Source organism: Xiphophorus maculatus, chromosome 3, assembly GCF_002775205.1.
Source record: "Xiphophorus maculatus strain JP 163 A chromosome 3, X_maculatus-5.0-male, whole genome shotgun sequence".
Taxonomy (NCBI): Eukaryota; Metazoa; Chordata; class Actinopteri; order Cyprinodontiformes; family Poeciliidae; genus Xiphophorus; species Xiphophorus maculatus.
In genome coordinates, this window is record NC_036445.1 from 4,598,465 (window position 1) to 4,624,161 (window position 25,697).

Here is a 25,697-nt window from a genome sequence, read left to right on the forward strand (position 1 = left end):
TGACTTTCATTGCTAAATCTTTATGTCCATAATTAAAACTGCATCGCGTATCAATCTATTAGTTTATATTATGAGCTGAAATTTCTTGTGGTAACTCATATCTCTCTGTTTACTGATGCAGATCCTCGTTGCTGTAGGACTAAAGGTTCTTAGAGCAGCTGATACTGGGAAATGGAAAATGTTTCCTTTGAAATGAAAGCACCCTTTCTTTCCAAAATAAAAGTGGCATATTTAGATTTTTGTGCAAAGACCCGGTATCATAGTCCAAGTACAGACACTGAGTTGCCAATAGTCTAAAAACCTGGATGAATGATACTCTTAATGGAAGTGTGAAAATCTGAAGAGGGTAATTTCATATCATCAACAATGTTTAACAACTCTCTGTTAAGTTTTCCTACAAGTTGACTTGGAAGAAGTGTTATTACTTTTAATGCATGACCCAATGTATGATGAGAACACATGGCTGCTATTTTGTTTTATGCAAGTATTTTATGCCCAAATGTTGCACCAGTTATGCCATCTTTCCTCCTTTTGGCATATTCACCTGACTTTTTTGTGTTTCACATTTTTAAAATTTACCATCCCAATGTTAAACCCATCATGTTGAAAACTTACTGAATTAACAAAATAGTACTTTACAGATTTATTTTTCTGACAAAAAATATTAGTAAAAGGTTTGTTTCAAAAACAGATTTTTAAAAAATATATATATTTTCTCTTTGGAACATTCAGTTATGTCTCCTAAAACAGCTTCTCTTGTGTTCAGTTTAAAAATAATGTTGACACATTTTTAAAAACATAGCCAGATTTCTCAGTTTGATGGACACTGCATTTGAGGTCAGTGACACTTTGCTTGTGGTGTTGCAAAAGCCACTGAGCTTATGTTGCAAAATGTTCTTGAACTCTTTCTGTTGTGAACATACCAAGTCATCTGTATGTCACTGTTTAAGGACTGATAAGTTTCCAGAGACTGAGGAACCGTATTCATCTAGATTTCTTGCATGAAAACTGGTTGACAAAATTATACTACAATATATTTTCCGCCAAGTAAATGTAAAACTGTATTTTAAACTAAATTTGAATTTGTATTTTTTAATCCCAAATTTATTTAATTCTTGAAAGTAGCTGGTTCTGTCCATGAGACTTTTTTTAAAATTTTCAAATTTAAACTATAAAAGAGAACAAAACTAATCAGTGTTGTAAAGCAAACTGGAATGATAAACTGTGAAATTTGTCTTCAGTGTCAGACTTCTTTCACATGCATTATATCTGCCTAATGCGTCTTTGAAATGAAGAAAACAGTCGTGCAATGCAAATCAGAACACCTGGAAGAGAGAAAACTTCCACACATCATCATACATTTCAGAGACTTCACTGACTGAAATATTTAGCTTCACATCTGGACTGATGTGCACCCAAAAGAGTTCCCAAACCAACAACAGCTTGAGTTTAGATGGGAAGACTTTGTACTGTGTTCATTTTTCCTTTCATACCACAACTTTATTCCTGACTTTAGGGCTTAGCTGAATTATGATATTTGACAATTTGATCTCCCTCTCTCGGTTCAACAGAATGGCGAGGCATCACTCTTTGAGGTGAACATTCGTTACGTCGGCGGGTTGCTCTCGGCATACTACCTGACAGGAGAGGAGGTAAGATTAATAGATGTCTGTTGTCCTTTTTCTCTGGTGAGATCTGCTGCTTCCTTTATCTCCAACCAGACCTGGAGTTTGAGTGATGAACATCCTGTGTGAGTGTGACAGTAGAGTGTGTTTGTGAGAAGTAATGTGTCCCCCAAACTATCACCAAGAAACTTCTAATGAAGCCTCTTTTTGGTAAGTTTTTTAATGGGCACTAATTAGACCAAAAAAAAGACAAAATAGTTACAGATTCTGACCAAATTTTAATAAAATTATGTTTAAGTTATAGATTACCTTTTCTTATATTAATTACATTTTGCTTTGTGGGCTTGGCTGAACCACCCATGTTTTTATTAGATTGCCAAGATTGGGTTGTGTGGTTATAAAAAAGACAGTTTGTCAAAGGAAATTTACTTGTGGAATTTCTGACTTTAAAAAAACATTTTTAATTAGTGAATGCTCTTAATCATTCATTTAAATGCTCAGATTATAAACAGTCAACCTGTTTAAAGTGTATTAAATAAGCATAGATACTTTTGTGATTGACTGTTTAAATCCTTATTTGCAGAAATTTAATCATAAATTAATTGCTTGTAAATTTTCAAATGACTGAGTCTGTGATTAATGTACAAACTGATGTCATTGTGCTTCCAGTGATGTTATGCGGTTAGTGATGTAAATAATGTTTCTATAATTTGGCTTAAATGTTCAGTTTTAATTAGCTGCTAGGAAACATCTGGAATGTAAAACTCAAAAAGAGCCGATGCAACATTACACATTCAAAAATAAATCATACAGAAGGCAACTTAAAATAAATGTTGTCTTTGCTCCATTCACTCTGGGTGAAGATGTTATATTTTACACTGATAAAATAACTTATGGCAAATTTGGAGAATCTTTGAGAGTGTGAATGCAACCTTACTATTGCTATGCACCAAACTGACACCAGATCAGTTCTTTTCTTTACTGTTTTCCTCTTCCCATAAACATACTTCTGCACCTCTCCTGCATGCACTGTATATCATCAATACCTTGTTACAAAAATACCACTGTATGCATCTACAGTCACACCTTTCCTTATCCTCCAACCCAGCAAGACACTTCAGGCTTTATCATAGTGAGGCAACATGCTGTAGGATTACACTAATCATCAGTTCAGTATAGTCAGTTCTCTTATAAAATTCCCAACCTCTAAGTAACAGCATATCAAGGACAGACTACATCACTGCCACCACAACTTCAACTCATAACAGTCTTATACTGACTTTACAACTTTACTGTGGAAGTTGAAATGACTCTTGGGGTCCATATATTGTCTAATGTTTCCCAAGAGTCCACCTATGGACTGGTCAATTCCTTTTTGACATGAGACCGTCTAATGATGTGAATTTAGACAAAGGCATTTATTAGGAATAATCTACACCCGCAACTCAGTTTATTAAGGGCATCTTGCAGGTACTTTTCCTTCAGAACTGTCTTAATTCAGCAGGTTGTCTCAAACTGATTTTGCTTCATGTTGACATAGCAGCGTCATGCAGTTCTTGCAGATTTCTTGGCTACACATCCATTATGTAAAACATCCAATCCACCACATCCCAAAAGTGATCTACTGGATTGAGATTTTATGACTGCATACTGAACTCACTTCCTTGTTAAAGCCAGTTTAATATGATTTAAGCTTCATCATATGATGCATTACCCTGCTGAAAAGATAAATTAGTAGATGGTGCACTGTGGTTATGAAATAATGACCGTGGTGTACAACAATAGTCAGGTAGGCTGTGGCAGTTAAACAATGCTCATTAATACAAAAGCCCAAAGTTTGCCACTAACTTGTGTGAATTGAACACAGTTCTTTGACTGGAATAGGGTCTGCCGTGGCCTTCTACTATTGCAGCACATCTGCTTCCATGTTTTACCTGGTGCATGTTCTGAAATATTCTTATCAAATTAAGACTATTTTAGCAAAACCTGTTTTGTGGGGAAACCCCGGTAGATAAGTAATTTCTTAGCTGGACTGGGTCGTCTTGTCCACATCTATATGCCTAAGTGCCTTTTTGCTGCCTCCATGTGATTGGCTGGTTTGCTACGTGTGTAAATACACAGTAATTAAAAAAATAAGATATTTTATCTTCCAAGAAATACAAAAATCATCTTTCTAAATGTAGTCTGAAAAAAATACAAAAATATATTTTTTTAAATCTGAATCTGAAAAAATAGAAATTATAAAAAGAAAACAACTAGAAATAACCTAACATCATTGTAATTGTGATTAATAAAATTAGACGTCCGTAAAGCAGGATTTGTACATGTAAGCTGTATTTTATAAAAATACACCAGTATTAACTCTTATGAGAGTTTAACACCACTGAACTTTTCTATTTATATTCTGCTTTATATAAAGTGGCGATGAAGTAAATAATTTTTTGTAAGATCGTTATTAATTCCATTTTACAAAAATATTGTCTCAAATCAACCCTGAAGTTTAAAAAAATATATATTTCTAGAAACTTCAGGGCAGTTTAAGGTTTTGTTAAAAGACTCGAGCTTTGTACGCTGATTTTAAAAGATGTCCTTGAGTCTGCCACATTCATTTGAGAGAAGCTGCTGGAAGCAGCAACTTGTTGTACTGAATCCGACAAACATTGCGTGTGCTAAAGCTGGCTCTGCTTTAGAAGAAGCGTGACGACCCTGTAAGCCTTGCCTGGATAAATAATTGTTTAAAATTCCCTATGACGACTACACAACACGAATGGTCGAGTTTATTATCAGAACATTGTGGAGTCACCGGAGGTTAACATGTCGCCATAATAAGTATCTGCAGCCTTTTGGAGCATGCACATTTTATCCACTGCAGCTGCACGTTTTTGAACACTGCAGTCAGAGGAAAGAGACTAAGATATGTGCCAAAGCAACATTAGTGGAATGAAGATGCAGTGACATATGAACATTCGGTCGCTTTAATGGACATTGATTTGCAGGCCAGCTGAGTTGAGGAGAGAGTGGGGTAAAATTCTTCACTGCTGCTGAATGAGTGAAATCTGAATACATTACCAGAGCAGAATATATTGTCGGATCCATTATTTCACATTTGCCTGCCTTTAAAGTCATGCAGAATATATTCCTCTGTTTTATTCACTGCTCCGTGGAAATTTCTATAAATGGAGTCATTGATGGCAATTTCTAAAATGAACATACTGTATAAAAAATCATTTTCTTTAAAGATTGCCTCTATTTTACCACGTCACTCAAACATAACCTGTTATGAATTCCAAGCACCTTGAATAAAAACCTACTTATAGCCTTAATTTTTTGACTTCTTTGCTTGGTTAATCATGTTTGCACACTAACTAGTACTTTTTTCTTCTATTTTACATCCTTTATTTGAACAACGCCATCCTTTTCAGTCTTAATTTATTAACAAATCTGTCGATACCCTTCGCCCTGTGCAGATATCAATCACATGGGTTTTTATGTCCTTACTGAGAGCCAGATTTATACCAGATCGCCCACCCTCCCCTTGATTTCCCCCCATTAGAAACTTCCCCCTGCAGTCTGGCGTTCAATTTGGATGATAAAACCAACAGATTGAAGGTCTGTCGCTGCTGTTGAGACTTAAATCTGCTGAGACATCGTACAGGAGACTATTATGAGATTGTGGATCCCGTTTGACCAGAGGATATTGGGCAGCTGGTGCTGCTGTAAATGATTGCTTTGGAGCGGAAGATGATTATGACTCCTTGTGGGACACAGTTTGCTGGAGAAGTGCTTCAAGCAGAACGGCAAAAACACCTAACCATTAATAACTTTCTGTTGTTTTGACCATGTGGGATGTACTTTTAATGTGTGTGTTTTCTTGGAGCCCAGAAGGCATTAATGGTCAGTCATATGGAAACGGTCCTTACACCGTCTTGTTCAAGGTGGTCCAGCTGCTGCTGCTGTCATCTGTCATTACAACTGCCTGCTTAGGTCCAAAAATTTGCACAAAACAGACAAATATTGTAGGCGCTACTGTGTTTTGTTTTTAATTTTGTTGGATTGCATGTCACTTGGTTCAGAATTCAGAAAGGAAAGAGAGACAAGAGGGAGTACCTGCATCAAAGATCCCAAGATCGAAATTCAACTGAGATGTTTGTGTTGAGGGCCAATATCTTTTGCATGCTCTGTCCCATGTCACATATCTTTTGCTGTATTTTGTTTAAATAGAATAGATTACCCAAATAATGATAATTCATTCTTTCACTCATGGAAATCTGGTTTTGCATGGAAAACAAAGGAGCACCGGTACGTGTAAAACTATGACAAGTTGCTTTTCTGTACATTGACCAACTGTAGATTGGCTACTAAAGCAGATAACTTGAGGAATTAAGCAGTTAATATCAGATTTTTTACATTGTTGTTAAAAATAACTGTATATTTAAATAAATGATTTGATAAAAGTATAACTCAGAATTGGTATGTTGTTTTAGCACCAGCAGCACAACCATTGCGTTTCTGTTTCTAATAAGGTATTGTCATTCTTTTAGGTCTTTTGAAATTATTTTAGCTTCTTTTGTGCTTGCTCAGTAATACCATGAGAATTTCATGCTGGCCCATGCCTAACATACACATGTGGTGCAATGTCACAGCCAATTATGAGTAATTGGCCAGTCAAGACAGCAAGACTTCTTTAAATTGTATTTTTCAAAGTACTTTATGCTGCATGTGGCATACTTGTATAAAAAAGGTCTGCAGTAGGACTTTCTTTAAAAAAATAATGCATAAATGCTGTTCTGAAGACCAATGTGCTGGTCCCCACCCATTTCCTAATAGTCCATAATGTTTTTGATATTTATTTTTTTGACAATGCAGACAAACATCAGAATTCTTGTTTTACTTCATTATAATAATTTCAGAACAGACATTGGCTAATACAAATTTACAGTATGACATTTCAAAATTGGCTTTAAATAAAATAAAAAAAAACAATTTAATGAGTGAGTCACAACTTACTTGCTTATGAGATTCATATAGTGTGGCCTTTCCAGTTCATCTTATTCTTACTTTTCTTTGTCAGGAAGATATATTTTGTTCCAATCAGCTTCTGCTGGAGGGATTTATTCTTGCAACACACTACCAGAGTCTTGCATAGCCTTATCATTGATTTATAATCTTAGATTTGACACGGTATATACAACTACAGTCTTCATAAACTTATGTTTTGCACCTGCTGTTTTTCTGCTGTGCAAAAGGCTAAGTATGTTTATCTTGAAAATAACATATTGACTGTAACATATGCACAGCATTCACTGTAAGAGATAGAAGCACTTGTCAAGATGCTTTATTATGTTCAAAGTGAATATGTATTTTATGTAGTGAATGTTATTTGTGGATATCTGAGCAAAGTAGCTGGAAAATATGATATAGACATAGACAGGAAGCAGCAGCACACTATCACCTTGAAATTTAAACTCGGAGTCAATAAGCAAGATAACGTGCACAAATTAAGTTACTGATTTGTAATCTGTGCACTTCAAAATATACTGTTATTGTTAAAACTTGGCTACACACCTTGCTTGGGGCCCAAGCCAACTCCATCCCAGACAGTAGATTTGTAACAGTTGTCAGGAGCTTTGTCTGGAACTCCCTTTACTGATAATTTAAAAATCCACTTGAAGATGTGTGCCAAAAATTCAGGGGAACAACTGACAGCGCCTGAGTGGTTTATTTCTACTTGATTATGCAGCGTCAAAACCGATCACAGCATTGACTGTTTAAATGTTTTAGAGCAGAAACTTTAATTAATGGCAGATAAATTCAGAGGTAGTCATTTGATCAGAGGTAGAAACAGGTTACACATCATCTTCGATAAATTATTATGATCTGTATTGGAAGCAAAAAAAAAAAAAAAAATCAGTGTTGCGTTTAACTTAAGGGATTTGGAATTTCTGTTCATCAGTAATGCAGCATGTATTTCTCAGTTGAGCTTTTTCTTCCCCTATAACTCACAAATTAATGCTTAAAGATAGTTTTTTTCATGCCCTCTTGGTTCATCACTGCCATTTAAAGTGTAAATTAAATATCCTCAGTTTGCTTGGAAATAGCTCAGGGTTCAATGGTGTACTGCTTCATCTGTGATAAGCTTTACTTAGGAAGGACAGGTCATTTGAAATTCTAAAATTATTACATTTGCAAATGGTTGGTTATTGCACAATATTGTTTTTCTTTTCAAATTTACTTTCATTCAAACTGTACTTAGTCTCCAATACTAAAAGCATTTCCTAGAATATTTCAAAGGCCAGCCTCTGCCCTCGGGTTTTATTAGAAATTTATTCTGTTTGCTATTCATACATGTACGCAGTCAAAGCAGGTGAATCATTTGAAGTGCTTTATCCAATGAACTGTTAGACCTTAACTAACATTTTTAATTTAAAAGAACAAAAAAGACAAATAGATGTAAGGCCTGCATAACATTGGCGCAATTAATTGATATTTGTAATATATCGCTGGATAAAAACTTGTTAAAGGGTTGTTAATTTTGGTTCAACTCTTTGGTTTCAACAGCTAAATATAGTTTTAGCTTGAAAAAGTACAAAGTTTTTTTCTTCTACGACATTCCTTTGTTCTGTACACAGAATCTATTTAAGTTTCTGTGGTTTTGCATTCATCTACATACCTTCTACTTGTTAAGATTTTAGTCTTGAGGCTTTTGTTACCTGAACCTGTTTAAGTAAACTCTCAATTTCTCCACAAATCTGTGTGATTTCTGCAGTCTTATTAGCAGCTGTTCATGCCTCACGTGTTTCATTTGTCACTGTCCGTTTTTATGCATGTATAAGCGTGGCGATGATAACTTGTTGCCTCGTTCTTTTAGCAAGAACAGTGAAGAGTGAAGGCAGACTTGCAGAAGGAAAAAGAATAAATTCAATCAGCCTTGTGTGAAAATTGCCTGTGGGCTGAGCTGAGGCAGCAGGGAGAGAGGCAGGCAGCAGCCGGGCTGAGAGCTCAAATGATCATCAGCAAGCAAAAGAGGAAACGAAGAAAGCAAGCAAAGGTGATTACTGAAGGTGAGAAAGATGGGAAGGCTGTGTGTTCATCCGCTGCTCAGCAACTGCAAGAGTGTCTCAGAAGGTGAAACATGGAAGCAGAGTGAGGAAAAAGTTAGAAAGTCTAAAAGTTTGAACACGCTGGGAGACGGCATGGGTAGAACTAACAAGGGGAACAAGAAGTGGAATTCTCTGCTCCAGATCAATAATGGGATACAATAAGTAGAACATGCAGTGGAAGACTGCACATGTTGGGAATTTGTTTTATGCTTAAACATTATTGCCTATCTTTTTTTTGTCTCAGGAGTAATTACAATTGCTGACAAACAGCCATTATTAAAGTATTCTTTGCTCGAAAGATAAAATGACTTAAAACCTGTTCATAGACTTGAGCATTTTTCTTTCTTTTCACAGATCACTGTGATGTACAGATACAAATTTGTATTTCACTGTAAATTGTCACTGCAATCAGAAAAACACCAGTTATGATAAAAAATATGATTAACATTAAAAAAGTGCTCTGCTTCCAAATTAAGACATGACTTAATTTGTGGATACAGAAATAGATTATCTTTTAAACTGCATTCTTTTTAGGCCAATAAGGATATTACAGGCAGCTTTTTCCATCTTTTCAGTGTCATCTATTTGTATTTCATTAGGTATTCATTGTTTGCCGCTGATTTTTTGTTAAAATCTGACATGACTATATTCCTTTCCTTTTTTTGGTAGGCAGAAGGGTTTGATCCATCAGTTTTTGGATGCTTTTCTTCCCATCTAGGCAGAGATTCCAGCGGTTGTCTCACTTTACAGAGATGTAACTTGCACCAGAGGGGTGACAGACATCTACCAGTTCTCATATGCATGATAGCCATATTTTTACATGTATATAAAGTCAAATTGCATGCTATAACATTTTTATAGAAAAGTAAGCAGAAGTGGGTTTGTTGCTTTGAAGTATTGTGGGCATAAACACCAATCTGAACACGACGCATAATTTCTGGTATATAAAACTAACGTGGATTTTTTTTCTTCATATTCTAAAGCTTGAATAATCCCATGAATTGAAATTAGGAAGATTTGTAGGAATGTGGTTTTAGAAAAGTATTCTGAATCCAGACATAATTGGTGGCCTGCCATGTGTGACGGACCTTTTTAGTCCATGTAGGATAGACAGAAGAATAAGAAACCGATGGGGATAAAAGTCAGAAAGCAATTGAGGAAGAGAAAAGATGAAAGAATAGTATTATTCTGTTTTTGGGGTTTGGGCAGGTAAACGATTAAGAACCAGACAATAAATTGTAGCAGCCACATAATGAATTTGCTCTTTTACAATCCTGTCAAAACAAAAAATAAAAAGGTCAAAACAGTCACTCTAAAAATAAATACCTCCTGATATAAAGTTGGGTGTTTTCTTAAAGTGAAATATTTGTTGTTTTCCTATTGTGTTAGCTGCCTATAGTTATTCTGGGACAAACAGATCAACCTGTCAAAGACTTTCACCTATGGCTTCTGAAATGTGAGAAGCAAAACCTCCTTATTTCTACTCACTGCAACTCTTTTAAAATGTGTCTTTATTTATGTCCTGCAGTGTTTTCCACAGCATCACCTTTAAGATACTATAATCTTAGATGCTTTTTTTAGTTTCTGAAGGAAAAGGTTTGCACAAGTGCATGTTGTTTTCCCCTTCTAATTTAAGCGACCCACTTCTGTCTCTAAATTTTGTCTTCTACTGGGTTGTAACACAACACAGCACTCGCACACACAGAATAACTAAATATCATGCTGAGAGAAAGACAATGAGTTTTGGATCCCTGTCAGATGTGAAGTTTGTCAGTTTTGCATCATAAAGCTCTATCATTTAGTGTCAGGAGGAACTCTGCTGTCATGTTCACGTGCAGTGTGTTTGCTGCCTGCATTAACAAGGAAACAAAGGTGTCTCTAAGACTGAATGATGTGACCTTCACACACCATGCAGAGGATCATGCTGGCTAAACATATTCATAGCTCACCCAACATCAGCCCTTATGCCTTAAAGCTCAATAAAAAACTTTGTCTACTGAAAGAATATGATAATGATCCCAGCATGGCTGTTTATAATTTTTTTTCTCCTTGCATCTCATTCCAAGAGTGCCTGCAAGGAATTTTTAGCTCTCTTTATATTTTCTGCACTGATGTATCTGAATTTGAATCTCTTTACGTCAGGTACATTTTCCTTGTTGTACCTGACGTACAACATACGTATGTTTTGTATGTCAACATACAAAACTTATTACAAATGTAATATAGGGATTATACATTTTCCACTTTTACAGTGCTGAAATGCAAATATTTCTTCTGTTTGCTTTTTTTTGTCACACTTAAATGTTTCAAATCAAACTATTTTTTATATCAGGGTGACTGATATGAAGTAGAGGTAAGTGATTTGTTGAAGTTCTGTTGACTAGTTTCACTTGAATGAACAAAATCTCCTATTTATATATATATTTTACTGTAGGTTACAGTTCTGTTGTATTTTACACATTTTCATTTTTCAGTTGCTTGCTGGTCAAATTGACAGGAGCTGCATTTATCCTAGAGTCTAACATTTATTTTAATATCATAACCTTTAGAACAGGGGTCTCAAACTCCAGTCTTCGAGGGTCGCAGTCCTGCAACTTTTAGATGTGCCTCTGCTGCACCACACCTGAATAGAATAATTTTCAGGTCATTAGCAAGGCTCAGAGAACTGATCTACATAAGGAGGAAGTAATTAAGCCATTTCATTCCAGTGTTTTGTACCTGTGGCACATCTAAAAACTGTAGGACAGCGGCCCTCAAGGACTGGAGTTTGAGACCCCTGCTTTCGAATGTTTATATCAAGAAAATCATACCTGTCTATACAAGATTCGCAAAATGAAAGTCAGAAGAAATGTTTCTTAATACTGTGTCAAACAGAATTAAAGTCTTGAAGATGATGTGTTTAAGATTCATAGGCCACTCACTCTGCAGATTGGGCCAACAAATTAATCCTCACTCTCTACTTCAAGTCTGTATTAGAAACCACAGTACTTATAGAATACCGGAGACTTTCTAGAACCACCATTTAAATGTGTTGGTTCACCTTACTTCTTCAAAAGTGGATGGGGTGCAAAGGGAGACCCATACCAAATGCATATAACAATATAGAATTCAATTCCTGCTAAAGGAAAGTGGCTTGAAAGAAGTTAAATTTTGTGAGGACATTCATACACCACATGTCATCCTGCAATCAAGGAGTATGCCACAGGCTGACCAATTGCACAAGACCACCTGGCTTCCTACAAAACCCACAGTGCATCCTCTATGTCTAGCCACCTTCTGCTTTGACTTTCGAATCATTTGCCTGATGACACTAAAACTCCATGCATGATGCCATCACTTACACACATTTGGTAGCTGTTTTAGATGTGCCAGCTGCTCATAAATTGGACCATTTACATCCCTGTTCTGCAGGTGTACCAAATTATGTGGAAATTAGAGCATTACATCAGGGTACCTAACTATAAGCTCAACTATTTAGTATGAGTGTGTGGAACTTATTTTGTACACAAAAACTGAGCTAAATACTCACATTTTTAAGTCTAAAATATATATTAGTCTCTCTTAAAAAACAAGACAACATGCCTTAGCATAAATGTTTTTTAGATTTACTACTTAGAAATTCTGCAGAATGGGCACATCTGGAAATATTTATCATTGGCACCTGTACGACGACATAGTAAATAACGTTGTTTAGTGGGAGGAGTGGTCCTTTAAAAATAACACTGGATATGATGTAACCTTTTAGTAAAAATGCCACAGTTTACAACATTTGCATTTCTTCACAAGCATTCTCGTTGTACCTTACCAACAGTAATTATAAAACAATGTTTTCTTGAGAATGATGGGTGGCCATAGTTTCCACATGGCTATCTGTTTCAAATTTGTCTTATAAGCAATGCACAGCACTAGGTGGAGAACCAGTAGAACTATAGTTCAGTTCAATGTATATATAATTCATGCGAAATGTTGTCTCAAGATATTTTAGAAAAAACGTTGATTCAATCTGATTCAATGCTCCATATACATACATGCAGAAAAAAAGTGCTTTTGTCTCCATATACTTAAAGTCAAAAGCACTTTTTTTCTGCATGTAATTAAAATGGACTTACATTCTAGAGATGTTATGATAGAATTTCAGCTGCTATAAAACAGTCTCTTTTTAAAACCTTGGTTTATTCATTACCAGAAGCTGACCTGTTCCTCTTCAGTTCATGTATCCCTGGAAAAACACCTTTGTAAGATACAGATAGTTGAATGCAGTCATTAAAACATTTACTTCAAGGTAATTTGATAATTGATATCCAGTGTTAGCTGTGCCCTCTTAGAAACATCAGTGGTACTGTGTGAAAGGCACTCTGCTTCTAAAAGGAGAGAAAACAGGTAGTGTGCTTAGTCATGACAGAATCCTGGCCACACAGGTCCTCCAGGTAATGTTTCATCCTCATTTGACCTCCTTTCTAAATGTGCTGTAGTCACACAATATTACCTGAAAGTCAGCTCCACTCAGTAGTGACTGTGTGCTCTGAACTCTGTGCCTCTGATTCAACATATTGTGATATGATTTTCTTGCTGATGTACTTTGGCATTTTTTTCTATTCTTGGATTAGGGAAGTATCTCTTTTCCCCAAACGTTTCCTGTGGATTTGCAGCTCTGCCGAGTATGAAACAAAAGCCGGGTGAATAGTTTACTTTCTGCCATTCTGTGGAATGTCTTGGCCTTCTCTTTGAGCACAATGGTCAAAATCACCGAAGCATACATTTTTCTCCGTCAGTCTGAAATCAAGTTCAGCATTCATGCTGCTTTAGCCCGATTGTGGAAAACAAGCCCTGTGTTTGAGCTTTGGCAGTCAATCTGCAGTCCTTTGTCTCTGTCACATACTTTCATTTCTCTCACATCACCTATGGCAGCAGCCACCAACATCTCATCCTCCCTGCCATGACTGTGCATCACTGGGCAAAGTGTTTGGTTGTTGTAGAAACAATTTTAAACAGTGGTACTTTTTTTTTTCTCCACAGTACGTCTACAGTATGCAGGGAGTGGGTTGAATAAATCTGAGTCTCAGTGGTCCAGGAAGCAGTAGTATTTACCAGAATATGCATTTAGAAGATCACTTTTCAGCCATCCTTCGGGGAGAGACATGGATATACTCTAACCAGTTGAAGAGGAGAGTGCCTTTACTCACTCTCCATCCACCAACACACACTCTGTCTGTCTCTTACATAAGCAGAGCCGAGAGGAATAGAAAAATATAAAAATGAATTGTGGCTGAAACGTGGAATAAACAATTAGCCTGTGCAGGTGGGGGAGACTAGACTGAGCTGAAATATTGCAGAGGTGATGCTGAGTGTGCCTGTATAGTGATTATACGATGATGCTTCTTGTGATTTATGAGCAGGTATAGCGTTAGAATTTATTTGTAGCAGTTTGTGGAATCATCTGATGAAGTCCTTTGAGCATAATGTAAAAAAAATGTGAAAACAAGCCAGGAGATTCAATGATTTGTGATGTGGGTCATTCATAGCTTTAAAATTCCAGCACAGATTCCCACAAAATGAGATGTGGAGGAATTTATTGTTCTGTTCATCATATTTTTCTTTAGTCATTTTGGAGTGCGACAGGAATAGTTGGAGCCTGCAGAAGATATGATATCCTTAATGGAATACTGTTTCACAAAAAACCTTGTTTAGCAGTGAGGGTAGGTTAAACGTGTCAAAATACCATTGAAATGAATTAGAGTCAAGATTTACACTCTTCTTAGATGTATGCAGATAGTAACTTTTTCATTTAAAAGACGCAGATACATCCTTTCATGAAATATACAATTAAAACGTTTTCACCTATGGTTGAAATATTAAAAATAAAGTGGTACGTGGATCTAACAATTCCATGATTTCCACTCAGTAGAATGACTTTCACCAAGAACGAACACTGTAGTTTCTTGCCTGTCTTCTTAACATGGCTGTTTGCGTGGGAGATCCAAGCAAAGTAACGTGCGCAGATAGAAAACGTCAAAGTCAGAGGTGATACATTTAATAGAAATACTTTCACAATTATCTGAATAAGTACCAAAACATGTCTTGACCTAAATTATCAACGATTCGAAATAGATGAGAAGAAAGCTTTTTTTGTCAACGACTTGACTCCTCCACAAGATCAACTTTGATAGGTGAAAATCTTTCATTAAGCAATAAATGAAGGTAAATTGTTTATATGTAAGAGCTTTTAAAATTCACCGTCTCAGCACATAACTTTGTTTAGACCTCTTGTTTCTCTAAATACATTTGAAATGGTCTCTCACACAGAAAACATTCACATAGTGTGAAGTATTTACCTCCAGTGCATATTTTTTATTTTCTCAAATCAGCTGCTGTTTGGAAGCAGATTTGATAAATTTGTGAAGCTCATTCAAGGAAAACTGTCTTGTTCAGAATAAATATTAAGCAAAAATTTACAGATTGTTTTTAGAAATTGACCTAGTCTTGTCAGGCAAATATGCTTAAGTAAATGTTTGATGTTTAAAGTATGTGTGTGTTCTTCTGCCTGTGTAAACAATGTGGGAGCTTCTGCATTTTATCTGTTTGTCTCCTTTTTTCTTGAGAGCTGAAAAGTGGTCTTGGAAGAAATTTCATTTCCTCAGATCAAAGTGGATCATCATAATCGCAGAGTAACCTGCTTCGCTCTGTAGCCTCCGCCGCAGGCTTAGCAGTGAAAGGAAAGCTCCCGTTCTCAAACCCCCCATTCTGCTCTGTGTACAAACACCTAATCCCATTTGTGCGGAGTTAAAATAACTGTACTCAGCTACACTCTGCTCCCTGCTTTCAGTTTTACAGTGGAATTAAGAGGCATCGGGTAAAACTACATCTCAAAACCAGCAGCTCGCGCATTGTGCATTATAGCTTGTTGGAACGTTTACATGCGCAGCTTATTTATATATTTGTTTGTGTCTTGCTAATAATAACTTACTGAGTAAATAAATCTGTCAGTCAACATGAAGATGGCTTGGGTTTTTTTAGGCCTGAAGCCAAGCTGAGCTTATAAGGGTTCATTTCAGTGACTGCTTGAATTATTATGTGATCAAGAAAACAATTGGCATTTTCTACTGCAGGAAAAATTCATGGCCCTTTTTCTCTTTCTCCACTGTCGACCTTGATGTGCTTCCACTTTTTCTCTGTGTAAATGTGAGTTTTCTTCCCATATAAAAGCCGTTCAATTAGTGTTTGTAGCTATACATAGCATTCTTACTGCAGTAATTAGACGTATCCTGGAAAAGCTTTGGGACAGACCCAAATGAGCACATACCTAAATAGCTCTCCTATTGAGAGAGTGATAAAATGTCTGTTTTGCTTTGGTGAGTTATTTATTTATTTTTTTAAGTTAGGCTGAGAGGATGTAACACAGGTTAAACAAATCAAACCCAGGCAGACTGCTAGGTTGCTTTTAATGATGTCGGCCTTGTGGCATCAGGGCCTTTTCATTGAGACTTTTCATAGCTCTCAGCCTTGGGGTCTCATTTTATAAGCTTCAGTGCACATTTCTATTCAAAAATAGCCCATTTATCAGTGTGAGGGGGAGGAGGAGGCAAAGAGCTAAAAATGCAAGTAGTCCTATTATACTTTTGACTTGAAAACTCATTTTTAAGCTGAGATTGTTTTATACCCGAGGCATGCTTCTATTGTAGCCGTTTTGCTTTCCTGTTGGAAAATAATTTGATTCATTTAAAGAATGCACTAATATTGTCAGAACACATTATCTAGGATTATTTAAGAGGTTAATGAGCCGACTTTAGCCATAAAATTATTGATCCTTATGGCTTTGGATGCAATCAATGCCTTTCAGGAAATGAAGATCTATGTGTGATGGGAATAGGGGCTGGTTTGTTGCTGTGGAGTCTTGGTACTGCATACAAATCACAGTAAGATAAACTTTTGACAACATATAATATTTCAATGTCAGTCAAATAAGTTGACAAGAAATAACTCTGAAGGTTGAAGCATCTGATTTCATGTAAACCCCACAAACTTTTACTTTATTCAGTTTTTTTAATCATTTGTTTTCACAAGTTTTCTTGATGCACAGCAGTCAGTAGAAAACATATCTGAAGTTTGTGTATCATGAACTAACAGTCAAAATGAATTTATGGGGTCTTCCTTATTGCTTTCCTGAGAGTTAAGCTGAAAACATACATGTTTGAGTTGATGGGATTATTTTTTCAAACCCTACAGCTCCTACTATGGATTCTGCTGCCAAGGAGACATTTTGGATTCAGTTCATGTTGGCCATAAATGCTTTTTATTCAGAACAAGACCCTGTGGAATTGGTTTGGGTGGCAGCCTTCTCTAAACATGAGCTAGAGAGATAAACATGCTCTCCTATGTGTGTGTGCCGATTGTCTGTATACAAAACACCAGCTCTTCAACAAATGAGCACATTGAATATGACTTCCCACATTTCAGACAGACATTGTGGGTAGTTCAGTTTCAGAAAAGGAAAAAAGAAACAAGAATCTAGAGTAGAACAGTAGATTGTTGACAGCTACGTTGATTCAAAGTGGATTTTAGGTCAAGAAGAGAAGTTGAACTGAAATACTGCCACAGAAGGAGAATGACAACAGCATGAAAAATAACCTAATTCGGTCCTGAGCACTAAGTCTGTCTCGCTGAATTCCATTTGGCTGATTAATATCTCCTTGGCATTCCCAGCGGTGTAGCATACCGCGAGAGCTGCTGTGGCTTTTTCAATTCCAGATGTAATTGAGTGGTTTTATGAAGTTGCATTGGTCATTAATTAAGCACATAAAAAGCAGCACATTAATAGGGGAGACAGGTTAGAAAGTCTAGTCAATTAGATGATAACGAATGAATAAAATTTCCCCATTTGTGTCCTGGGGAAATTCAATTATTTTTCACCCTCACTGCTTCATCAGCAGAGCTGCTGTGTGTGTCTAACAGCTCAGGTGGATCAAAAGATTAGTGCCGTTCACCACAGATGACTGAAGGTTTCTGTGTGTAGTAGCAGACCTGCCAAACATGTTGACACATCAGCACGACACCAGAAGAACCCAGCTGTCAATTAGTTTCTTGGTATATATTCTAACACAGTTGAGCCAAGCCTCTCTCTGACCACATGAACATGTTTGGCGCAAACTATTAGGGAGGATGAATGACTTTCAGGGTCAGGTCTGCTGAGCATCGTTCTTCCTCGCCAAGAAACAGCCTCACTCTGACTGAAATGTGCCATTATGGCCGAAGAGCCTGTCCTTTTGCTCAGTTTGTAGTTAATGGGGCCCAGACCTGCAGCTGTCCAGGCATCCTTCAGCAGTCGATAGAAGAGAAGAATCAAGACACCACTTCTCGAGAGCTGTGAACATTATAACATTGTAAAAATGAAACGGCACAATATATATGTTAAAAATGAAATCCTAAATACAATCACCAAAGACTGCTTTGGTACAGATTTGACTTTTACACAAAAAACTGCTTTTATCTAATTTTCTGGGCATTTAGTCATAATGTGTAATTTCATGCTGATGACATCCATGAACCTTCAACTGAATGTGAACTCATGCAAGACATTTTATCTACAATGATAGATTATTGACATTTTTTGGTCTCTCATCCCTGAATGTGGTAGAAAAATATAAAAACAGATGAATCCTTGTTTTCTTACAAAGAAAACAGAAAAAGAGAATCCAGAAAAACATTTTGCCCTCTTGAGCCCAAACCAGGACTGATCACCGATTACAACATAATTTTGTGTGAAATTCCTGCCATGTTTGTCTTATTTTTCTTCTACACTTGCATCATGCCCAGTTTCTGTGAGTAGCTTTCTTTAAGAGCATCACATAGTTCTAAAATGAGCATTCTTAAGCATTAAAAAAACTAGGAGAGAAAGCTAACACTTGCCTGTTTCAGAGTGAGCTTCTGATAGACAGAATTGCCATGTTATATTTGTTTTAGCTCTTTTTGTGTTTCACTCAAATCATTTGTAAATAAAATTACAACATTCATTTTACAGTGTCCCTACAACCTCACAAAGATTAGATGATGTGGACAGTGGATGGATGGATATATGAAATGTAATCCAATGCTAAATCTCAGGGAGATCAATGAGGACAATGGAATAATTTAAGAGTGGCAAAAATGTGGGTTGATCACAGTGAGTTTTTACCGAGGTTTTGGCCATGACTAAGTGTTTCAGCTCCTTATTGTTTTGCATATTTCACAGCTGTCCTCTGTTCTTGCCTCATCTTTATTTTTTTCATCTTGTTTGTCCTGTAACTTCATGTCCTTTCCATCTGAATACATGGCTTCTCTCTTATCCATCCCTATTTTTCCTCCTGGAGAGATGCACACAAAAGGGAGATTGCCCTAGGAAACAGGAGTCGGCGCACAAACTCCACCTGAGGTAGTGACACTTTGTTGTCTGTGCGAGGAAAGAACACAAACACCAAATGGCCTGTAGGCTTGAGGAGAAACCTTTGTTCACAGCACACCTTTGACAAAAAAAAGTCCACAGATCCCAGGGTTTGTGTGTCTCTTTTCTTCAGCATGTTCACATTCTTTTCTAAAGTCAGAGCAAAACAAACCAAGGATGACTAACTCAGAGCTGCTATCAGATTTTGACTTTTCTTAAGGGACTCCTCCATCCGTTCTCCACTAATGTGGAGCTCATGATTTTTATTTATTTATTTTTTTAATCAGTTATGCGTTAAAGCAGTGCAGTCCACTGGGATGAAGACACAAGATTAAAGAAACAACTGATTGATTGCTCTCAGGCTGTTCACAGTAGGAGTTGTGATTCCTACTGTGAATTCATCCACTTGATTTCATTCTCTGCACAACATGCTTTTAATACTCAAGATCTTGTGGCATAGTTTGTGTTTTGGAGAGACAGGAAGGCAGAATATGCCCGAGCTGACTGACGGCTCACCGCAGCTGCTGACATGTAGCATGTGTCATGCGGCTCATGATCAGTCCGTATTACTGTATGCTGCTGTATCATCTCTCTTGGAGGTCTGTTTGAAGTCAGAAAACTCATTTAGCCATGGTAACGTCAAATCACACTTTAAAGGTAGGTGGGGAAAAAAAGGGATCACCAAGGAAAAGCATGCAACCAGAAAGAAGAAAAATCAACCTTTTTCTACAGCTCTGCTTTGCAATATTTGGTGTTCAGGTTTTTAAAGAAATCCACATATCAGTCACATTTAAACCTTGAACTAGTTTTCCTGCCCAGTCATGCAGGAAATACAATATCTGTGGTCTCTGTACTGTATGGTTCCAACGAAGGCTTAAAATGTTGAGTACAAATGTTTCTGTAAGCCTTATTTTTTTCACTGGAACATATAGTGCACAACCTGCAGCTTGCTGTGTTCCACAGGCTGCACAGGCACATCTAAAAATAACTAACTGAACAAAAACATGTTCTGATACATGTATGAAGCTGCAATGCCAGAAATGTTCAAATTTAAAACCCTGTTTTGTGCAGCTGGTGTACAATCAAAAGTAGCTACACCAATAAGCAAGGATTTTTTAATCATCCTACCATAGTTGGACTTTCTGATTGGACTGAAAAATGCTTTTCAAAGTTCCTCTGAACTTTATTCACTCTGTCCAGTGCTTTTTCCTGACCAAGGGAATGTAGAGTAATTGAGGACAAATTGGAATTGTCTGCAGAATGTATATGGATTGGATGAATGTTGTCTAAAATGCATTTGTGACACAGTTGCAATAAGTCAGCTAAAAACAATACAACCCTTTCTTCCTTCATGTAATGATCTACTTATGCCAAATCTATAGAAATGTTGTGCCGAGTTTGCTATTTTTTGAAGATTCAAATAATACTCCAAGGGGTTAGATTATGATATTACTTGTTTAATGGCAACATAATATATGGTGGATACAGACCTCTAGTTCTCAGGTCAATGCAACTCAATTTTAAGGCTATTGAGGCAGCAGAGTGTGCAGTTTCTTCAAGAGATGATACCATAATGAGGTTCACATTATGTTCAAGGACAGACATGAAAAAGCAGGTGTTATTGTCAATATTCACTGACCATTCTAGCGGAGTCTTAGTATCACTAGAATTCATAAATTATACTCACAACAAAGGAACAGGTGCTATTGCTACATGTTGTCCATTGCTTCTCTGTTCCCAGGATTCGTTTATGCTCTCCCACAGCAAAGGAACAGATGTTATTACTTCATACAATCCCCCTTTTCCTAACATCATGTTGAACCAACTTTTGATCAAGACCTCTAAAAAGAAGCGAAAGTAATCTGGGAGTTGCGCATAAAAATCATAATTGACGTTTCTAAAAATTTAAGAACAAAACAGTAACTTGGTGACCTTTACAAACTCAAAAGCATTCTGTCTTTTTCTGTTTAATACCGCTCACCAATATATACGGTATTTAGATAAATGCCGAGTTAACAAAAAAATATGCTGTATTAGCCATCTCTAGTGGTCTGATATTAACTGTGCCAAAGCGTCGGAAGTAGTGTGCTCTCAAAAGTAGGACAAGTGCTATCTTTGCAGAGGGGTATTTTATCATCGGGTGACAGTAGACAGGTGGTGGTTATAACACCTACAGGATACAACTGAATTAAAGCTCTGGGTATAAGAGGCTCAGATTAAGGCAGAGGCATGTGAATACTGACATATCTATACACACAGACAATCCTAGGCGTCATTTCGTAAGTCAGTGTGGACACAAAGCTACCCTTCCTGTGTTTGTGCTTTTGAAGTTTCTCTATGAAAGCCCACATGGTCTCTGATTCTTCTTGTTTTTCTTAATCTTTGCTAAATTTAGGCTAAATCAAGTGGGAAGTATCATTAAACTTTGTTTATCTTTTAATACAGACCTGTTTTCAGCTAAAAAGGTTTGCATTTGCTTCATAAGTGACTTATGATGTTTCAGCTTAAAGTTCAAGTCACTTAAATTAAGGTTTACACAGACAAAAAGTGAATTTCAAAAGTGCATTTATCTTTGTAAACATATTGTACTAAGTCAAATCTGACAGACAAGCTGACGAGCCGCCACTTGTCATAGACTTGCTTATTATCATTGTCAAAGAGTGGAAACCACAGAGGTTTTTATGTTAAAATACTATTTTGTATTTAAAAACTAGAGTAAATCCTGTTAACTGTGAACATGTGTACGTAGGTGTTTTGTGAATTTTAGGACCACTATTATTTATGTAGAAGTAGAATGAAGAAGCAATATATAATCTGCCTGGCAAGTCTTGGCATCTGTAAAACGTTTTAAAAGTTAAAATTGGGATCTCTAAATCTCAAATTTATTTTTAAAGACTCTTCAGGTTCTAAATTCACCACTCATGTCAGCAGTTCATGGATTAAAAACCTTTCATTTTGCTTTTAAAAACACATGGAAGACTATTCTGAGAGCAAAGTGTGATCTGTAACTTAATCATTGAAACCATGATGCAACATGCATCAATCATTACTCCCAGGAAGTAAACAAATGACTAATTAGAGATTTTAATTGTAAATACAAAGTAAAAAGTAGTGAAGAGTTTAAAAGATATTTTAAAAATATGCTTGCATTACTAAAACCTTTTTAACAGATTAATTCTCAACTTTTAGAGAATTTCTCTGGCATTCACTTTGGTCTCTGATGAAGACAAAACCATTTGTTGAGTTCTTCATGACTCTGCCTGTCTTTCTCAGATTGTTAGACTGCAGAAACCTAAAGAGCTGCAGGCAGATTGTTAGAACATGAAGAGAAATCTCTGGTGTGAATCTTGTAAATACTGTTCCTCCAATTTAATAATGACTAAACATGGTTTTTACAACAGATGTATTTTGATAGGAAGAAGGGGAGAGACATGCAATAAATGGCCCAGGCTGGCAATCAGTCCTGTGACAACTGTGTTACCTCTGAATACGGTGGTCCTGCTCTACCACTAAGCCATGTGGCGCCTCAAACATGGTTTACTATTAAACTAGGTGACGTACTGACAATTTAACCAATAAACCAATTTGCTCAATCTGGAGGATTTCTATAGTCCACCTGTACTTAACTATAAAAGCAGTGATTTCTGTATTTTGTCTGCTCTGAAGCCATAATTAGATATCTTTGAGCAGCTGTAGCCTTTGTGACAGTCGACATTGTATAGTTACTGCAGGAAAAAAGGAACTTCCGCCACCAATTATTCTAATAGTGTTACTCCCAGAAGAACTGGGCCAAGAACTGAACATTTCCACACAATAAATAATATGAAGTGGAACGACGCTGACCAGCAATCCCTTTTCCTTCTCACTGTTGTCAGCAAATGGTATATTTGTATCCATGGCAACCTCAATGGCAGCATAAAATATGAAGAAATCTGGAAGTTGAGAGAAGGGGGAATATTTGTCCTGATGTCTTTATTATGGATAAACAAATGTGGCAGGCATTATGAGAGTGTATTTTACCAACTGACTGATAATGTAAGATCTGATGACAGATGATTTCTAATGACTTTCCAAGTTTGAGTCAATACAGGTGTTGTTGGAGACAGGAGATTAGTCTGGACTCCAGCAAAATATGTACTAGATAAGGACAATATTCATATCAGATGCTGCGGTTATGGGGTTGTTCACTTCCAGAATGGATTTCTTTCAGCTATTCTGCTGCCGTCAGGTTTAAGTGCTGCTAGACGGCAGATAGATCTCTGTGGTTAGAGATGCAATGATCTCACCTTTTTCTATTTTTAATCTTTAAATTCTCAGTTCAGATTTTTGGAGAATTCAATTTCTCTTCCTGATATATAGCAACAGCAAAATTGCTATATGTATTACTCAATATAGTTCCTCATAAAACACATTTATACCTCTTAAACTTTTTCACATTGTGACACTGTGAGACCTCACATTTGAGGATCTTTTATAGAATAGAATTACTTTATTCATCCCAGCAGGGAAATTATTTTTATTGCGACTTGTAGACCTCTAAAATTGCCACATCTGCCACATCAATTTAAAGAAAATGAAAGCATGTTCCTTTGATGTGGATGTGCTCTACTTATTATTCAAACTTTATGATTGATACTTTGCAGAATCACCCTTTGCTGCATTTATAGATGCATGTCCTGCTAGCTTAGCACATCTAGAGACATCTAGAGAACTTTGTTCATTCTTCCTCACAAACTATAGTTGAAGCTCTGTCAGATTAGATGAAGAGCATCTTTGAACATCCGTTTTCAAGTAATTTTCAATTGACTTTGGGCTATTCTGAAACATTAAATTTCTTTAATCTTACCATTCTGTTTTAGCTCAGGTTGGATCTTCAGGATATTTGTCACAAGTCCTTTGCAGCCTGTGACAGGTTTTCTTCCAGTAATAACTCTGAGTTAAACTCTGAAAGGCATCCCCATAGCAGGATCCTGGTGGAGTAGCGGTCATCCTGGTAAGAGATTCTTCCTGTTGTGCTATGCTATTTACATTTTTGGCTGATTTTGCATTTAACTGTGCTCTGTGGGATGCTCAAAGTTGCTTTAAGCTTTGCAACTTTATTGCTGACGTGTTTGGTTTGTTCTTTGGTCTTGATGATGCTGTTTGTTCTCCAACAAGTCTCAGAGGCCTACATGGAACAGCTGTATTTGTAGTGAGAATAAATTATGCAAATATGAAGGTGACTCTTTAAGGCAACAGGTTGCACTTGACATAAGTCACATTTATTTATCCTCACATTGGTACTAAATGCTGAGAAAACCATTTGGCTTTCAAACAAGAACAAATCCCTTTGCTCCCTGCTATGATGTATGCACCTGTTGATGTGTGTGTCTTATTATAAATGCATTGGTGGGGTGTGCTGTGGTGGCGCAGGGGTTAAGCACAACCCATATATAGGAGGCCTTAGTCCTTGCCATGGCCGTCGCAGGTTCAATTCACGGCTTGGCGACCTTTGCCGCATGTCTTTCCCTTCTCTCATTACCTACTTTCCTGTCAATTAGCTATCAAATAAAGGCCTCTCGAGCCAACAAAACCTTAAAAAAAATACTAAAATAAATAAATGCATTGGTATTTTAATAGTTGAAAAACAAAAAATATTAAGCATATTCTTATTAAAACTAGGGCTGCATTATGGACATTAATCAAGTTAATTAATGTAAATCATTCAAATAAATGTGAAATAACAAAAAATTGCTGGATTGCGTAAATGTACCAGAATAAATAACAATGCTTGTATTTTTATTTGCAACTTGAAATGTATGTTTCTTACTTTAGTTATGCTTTGCTTTTGTGTTATCACATCAAATACCATTTAATATTCATAAATGATGGTTGTTTTAATGTGTTAATTTATCTACGTACCATCCATTAAAATAAAATGTGCAAACACAATACATCTAACTTCTGTTGCACAACTATGTTGATCATTCTAAATTTGTTGCAGAAACTAGTGCTTCTCAATTGAGTCATTGGGTGGGGGAAAAAAAGCTACTGATTTTCGATTGCTTTTCAGTCAAGCTCAAATTACAGCTGTTCTAGACAGTTCTGCTGATGAGACAGAGCTTCTTAACTGTCTCCAATATTAACACCTTCCGTAATTTCACATATTTGGTCTCAGGCAGCCTCTAATACCCCACCCCCAAAAAGAGTCAGGCTTTTTATAAGCTAACTGCAGAAGCAGCAGAGTGTGGAAGACGTGTCATGCTCCTTCAGCCTTCATCACAGGCATATTAACCGGAGCCACTTTCTGAAGATGTTCTGATTGTTATTGTTAAAGGTCAGCCTTGTGTCAATGGCGGTCCGGAGGCACTTACGGTTACTGACCCTCTTCACAGCCTCTCTCTTATTGGCCACCTGTAAAACAAGGTCTCTATGGATTTCTTTGGGATCCATAGAAAAGGCTTCGAGTGGATGGTGGCCACACCAGTTGTCAAAATTAGGCTCTTGAGGTATTATTTGCAGCCAAAAAACCAGCAATCATGTCATTCAAAGCCTAAAAGATGTTGATTGATTGGATTT

At 36.7% G+C, this 25,697-nt stretch overlaps 1 protein-coding gene across 2 annotated transcripts in view; it reads left to right on the top strand.

The window, feature by feature from the left end:
- The window catches only part of LOC102229946 (mannosyl-oligosaccharide 1,2-alpha-mannosidase IA-like), a 204,663-nt gene that overhangs the window by 139,034 nt on the left and 39,932 nt on the right, over window positions 1-25,697 (top strand). For both annotated transcript variants that reach the window (XM_023331092.1, XM_023331093.1), the window contains exon 4: window positions 1,572-1,652. In XM_023331092.1, the coding sequence (XP_023186860.1) occupies window positions 1,572-1,652 (81 nt within the window). The remainder of the gene's footprint in view (window positions 1-1,571; window positions 1,653-25,697) is intronic.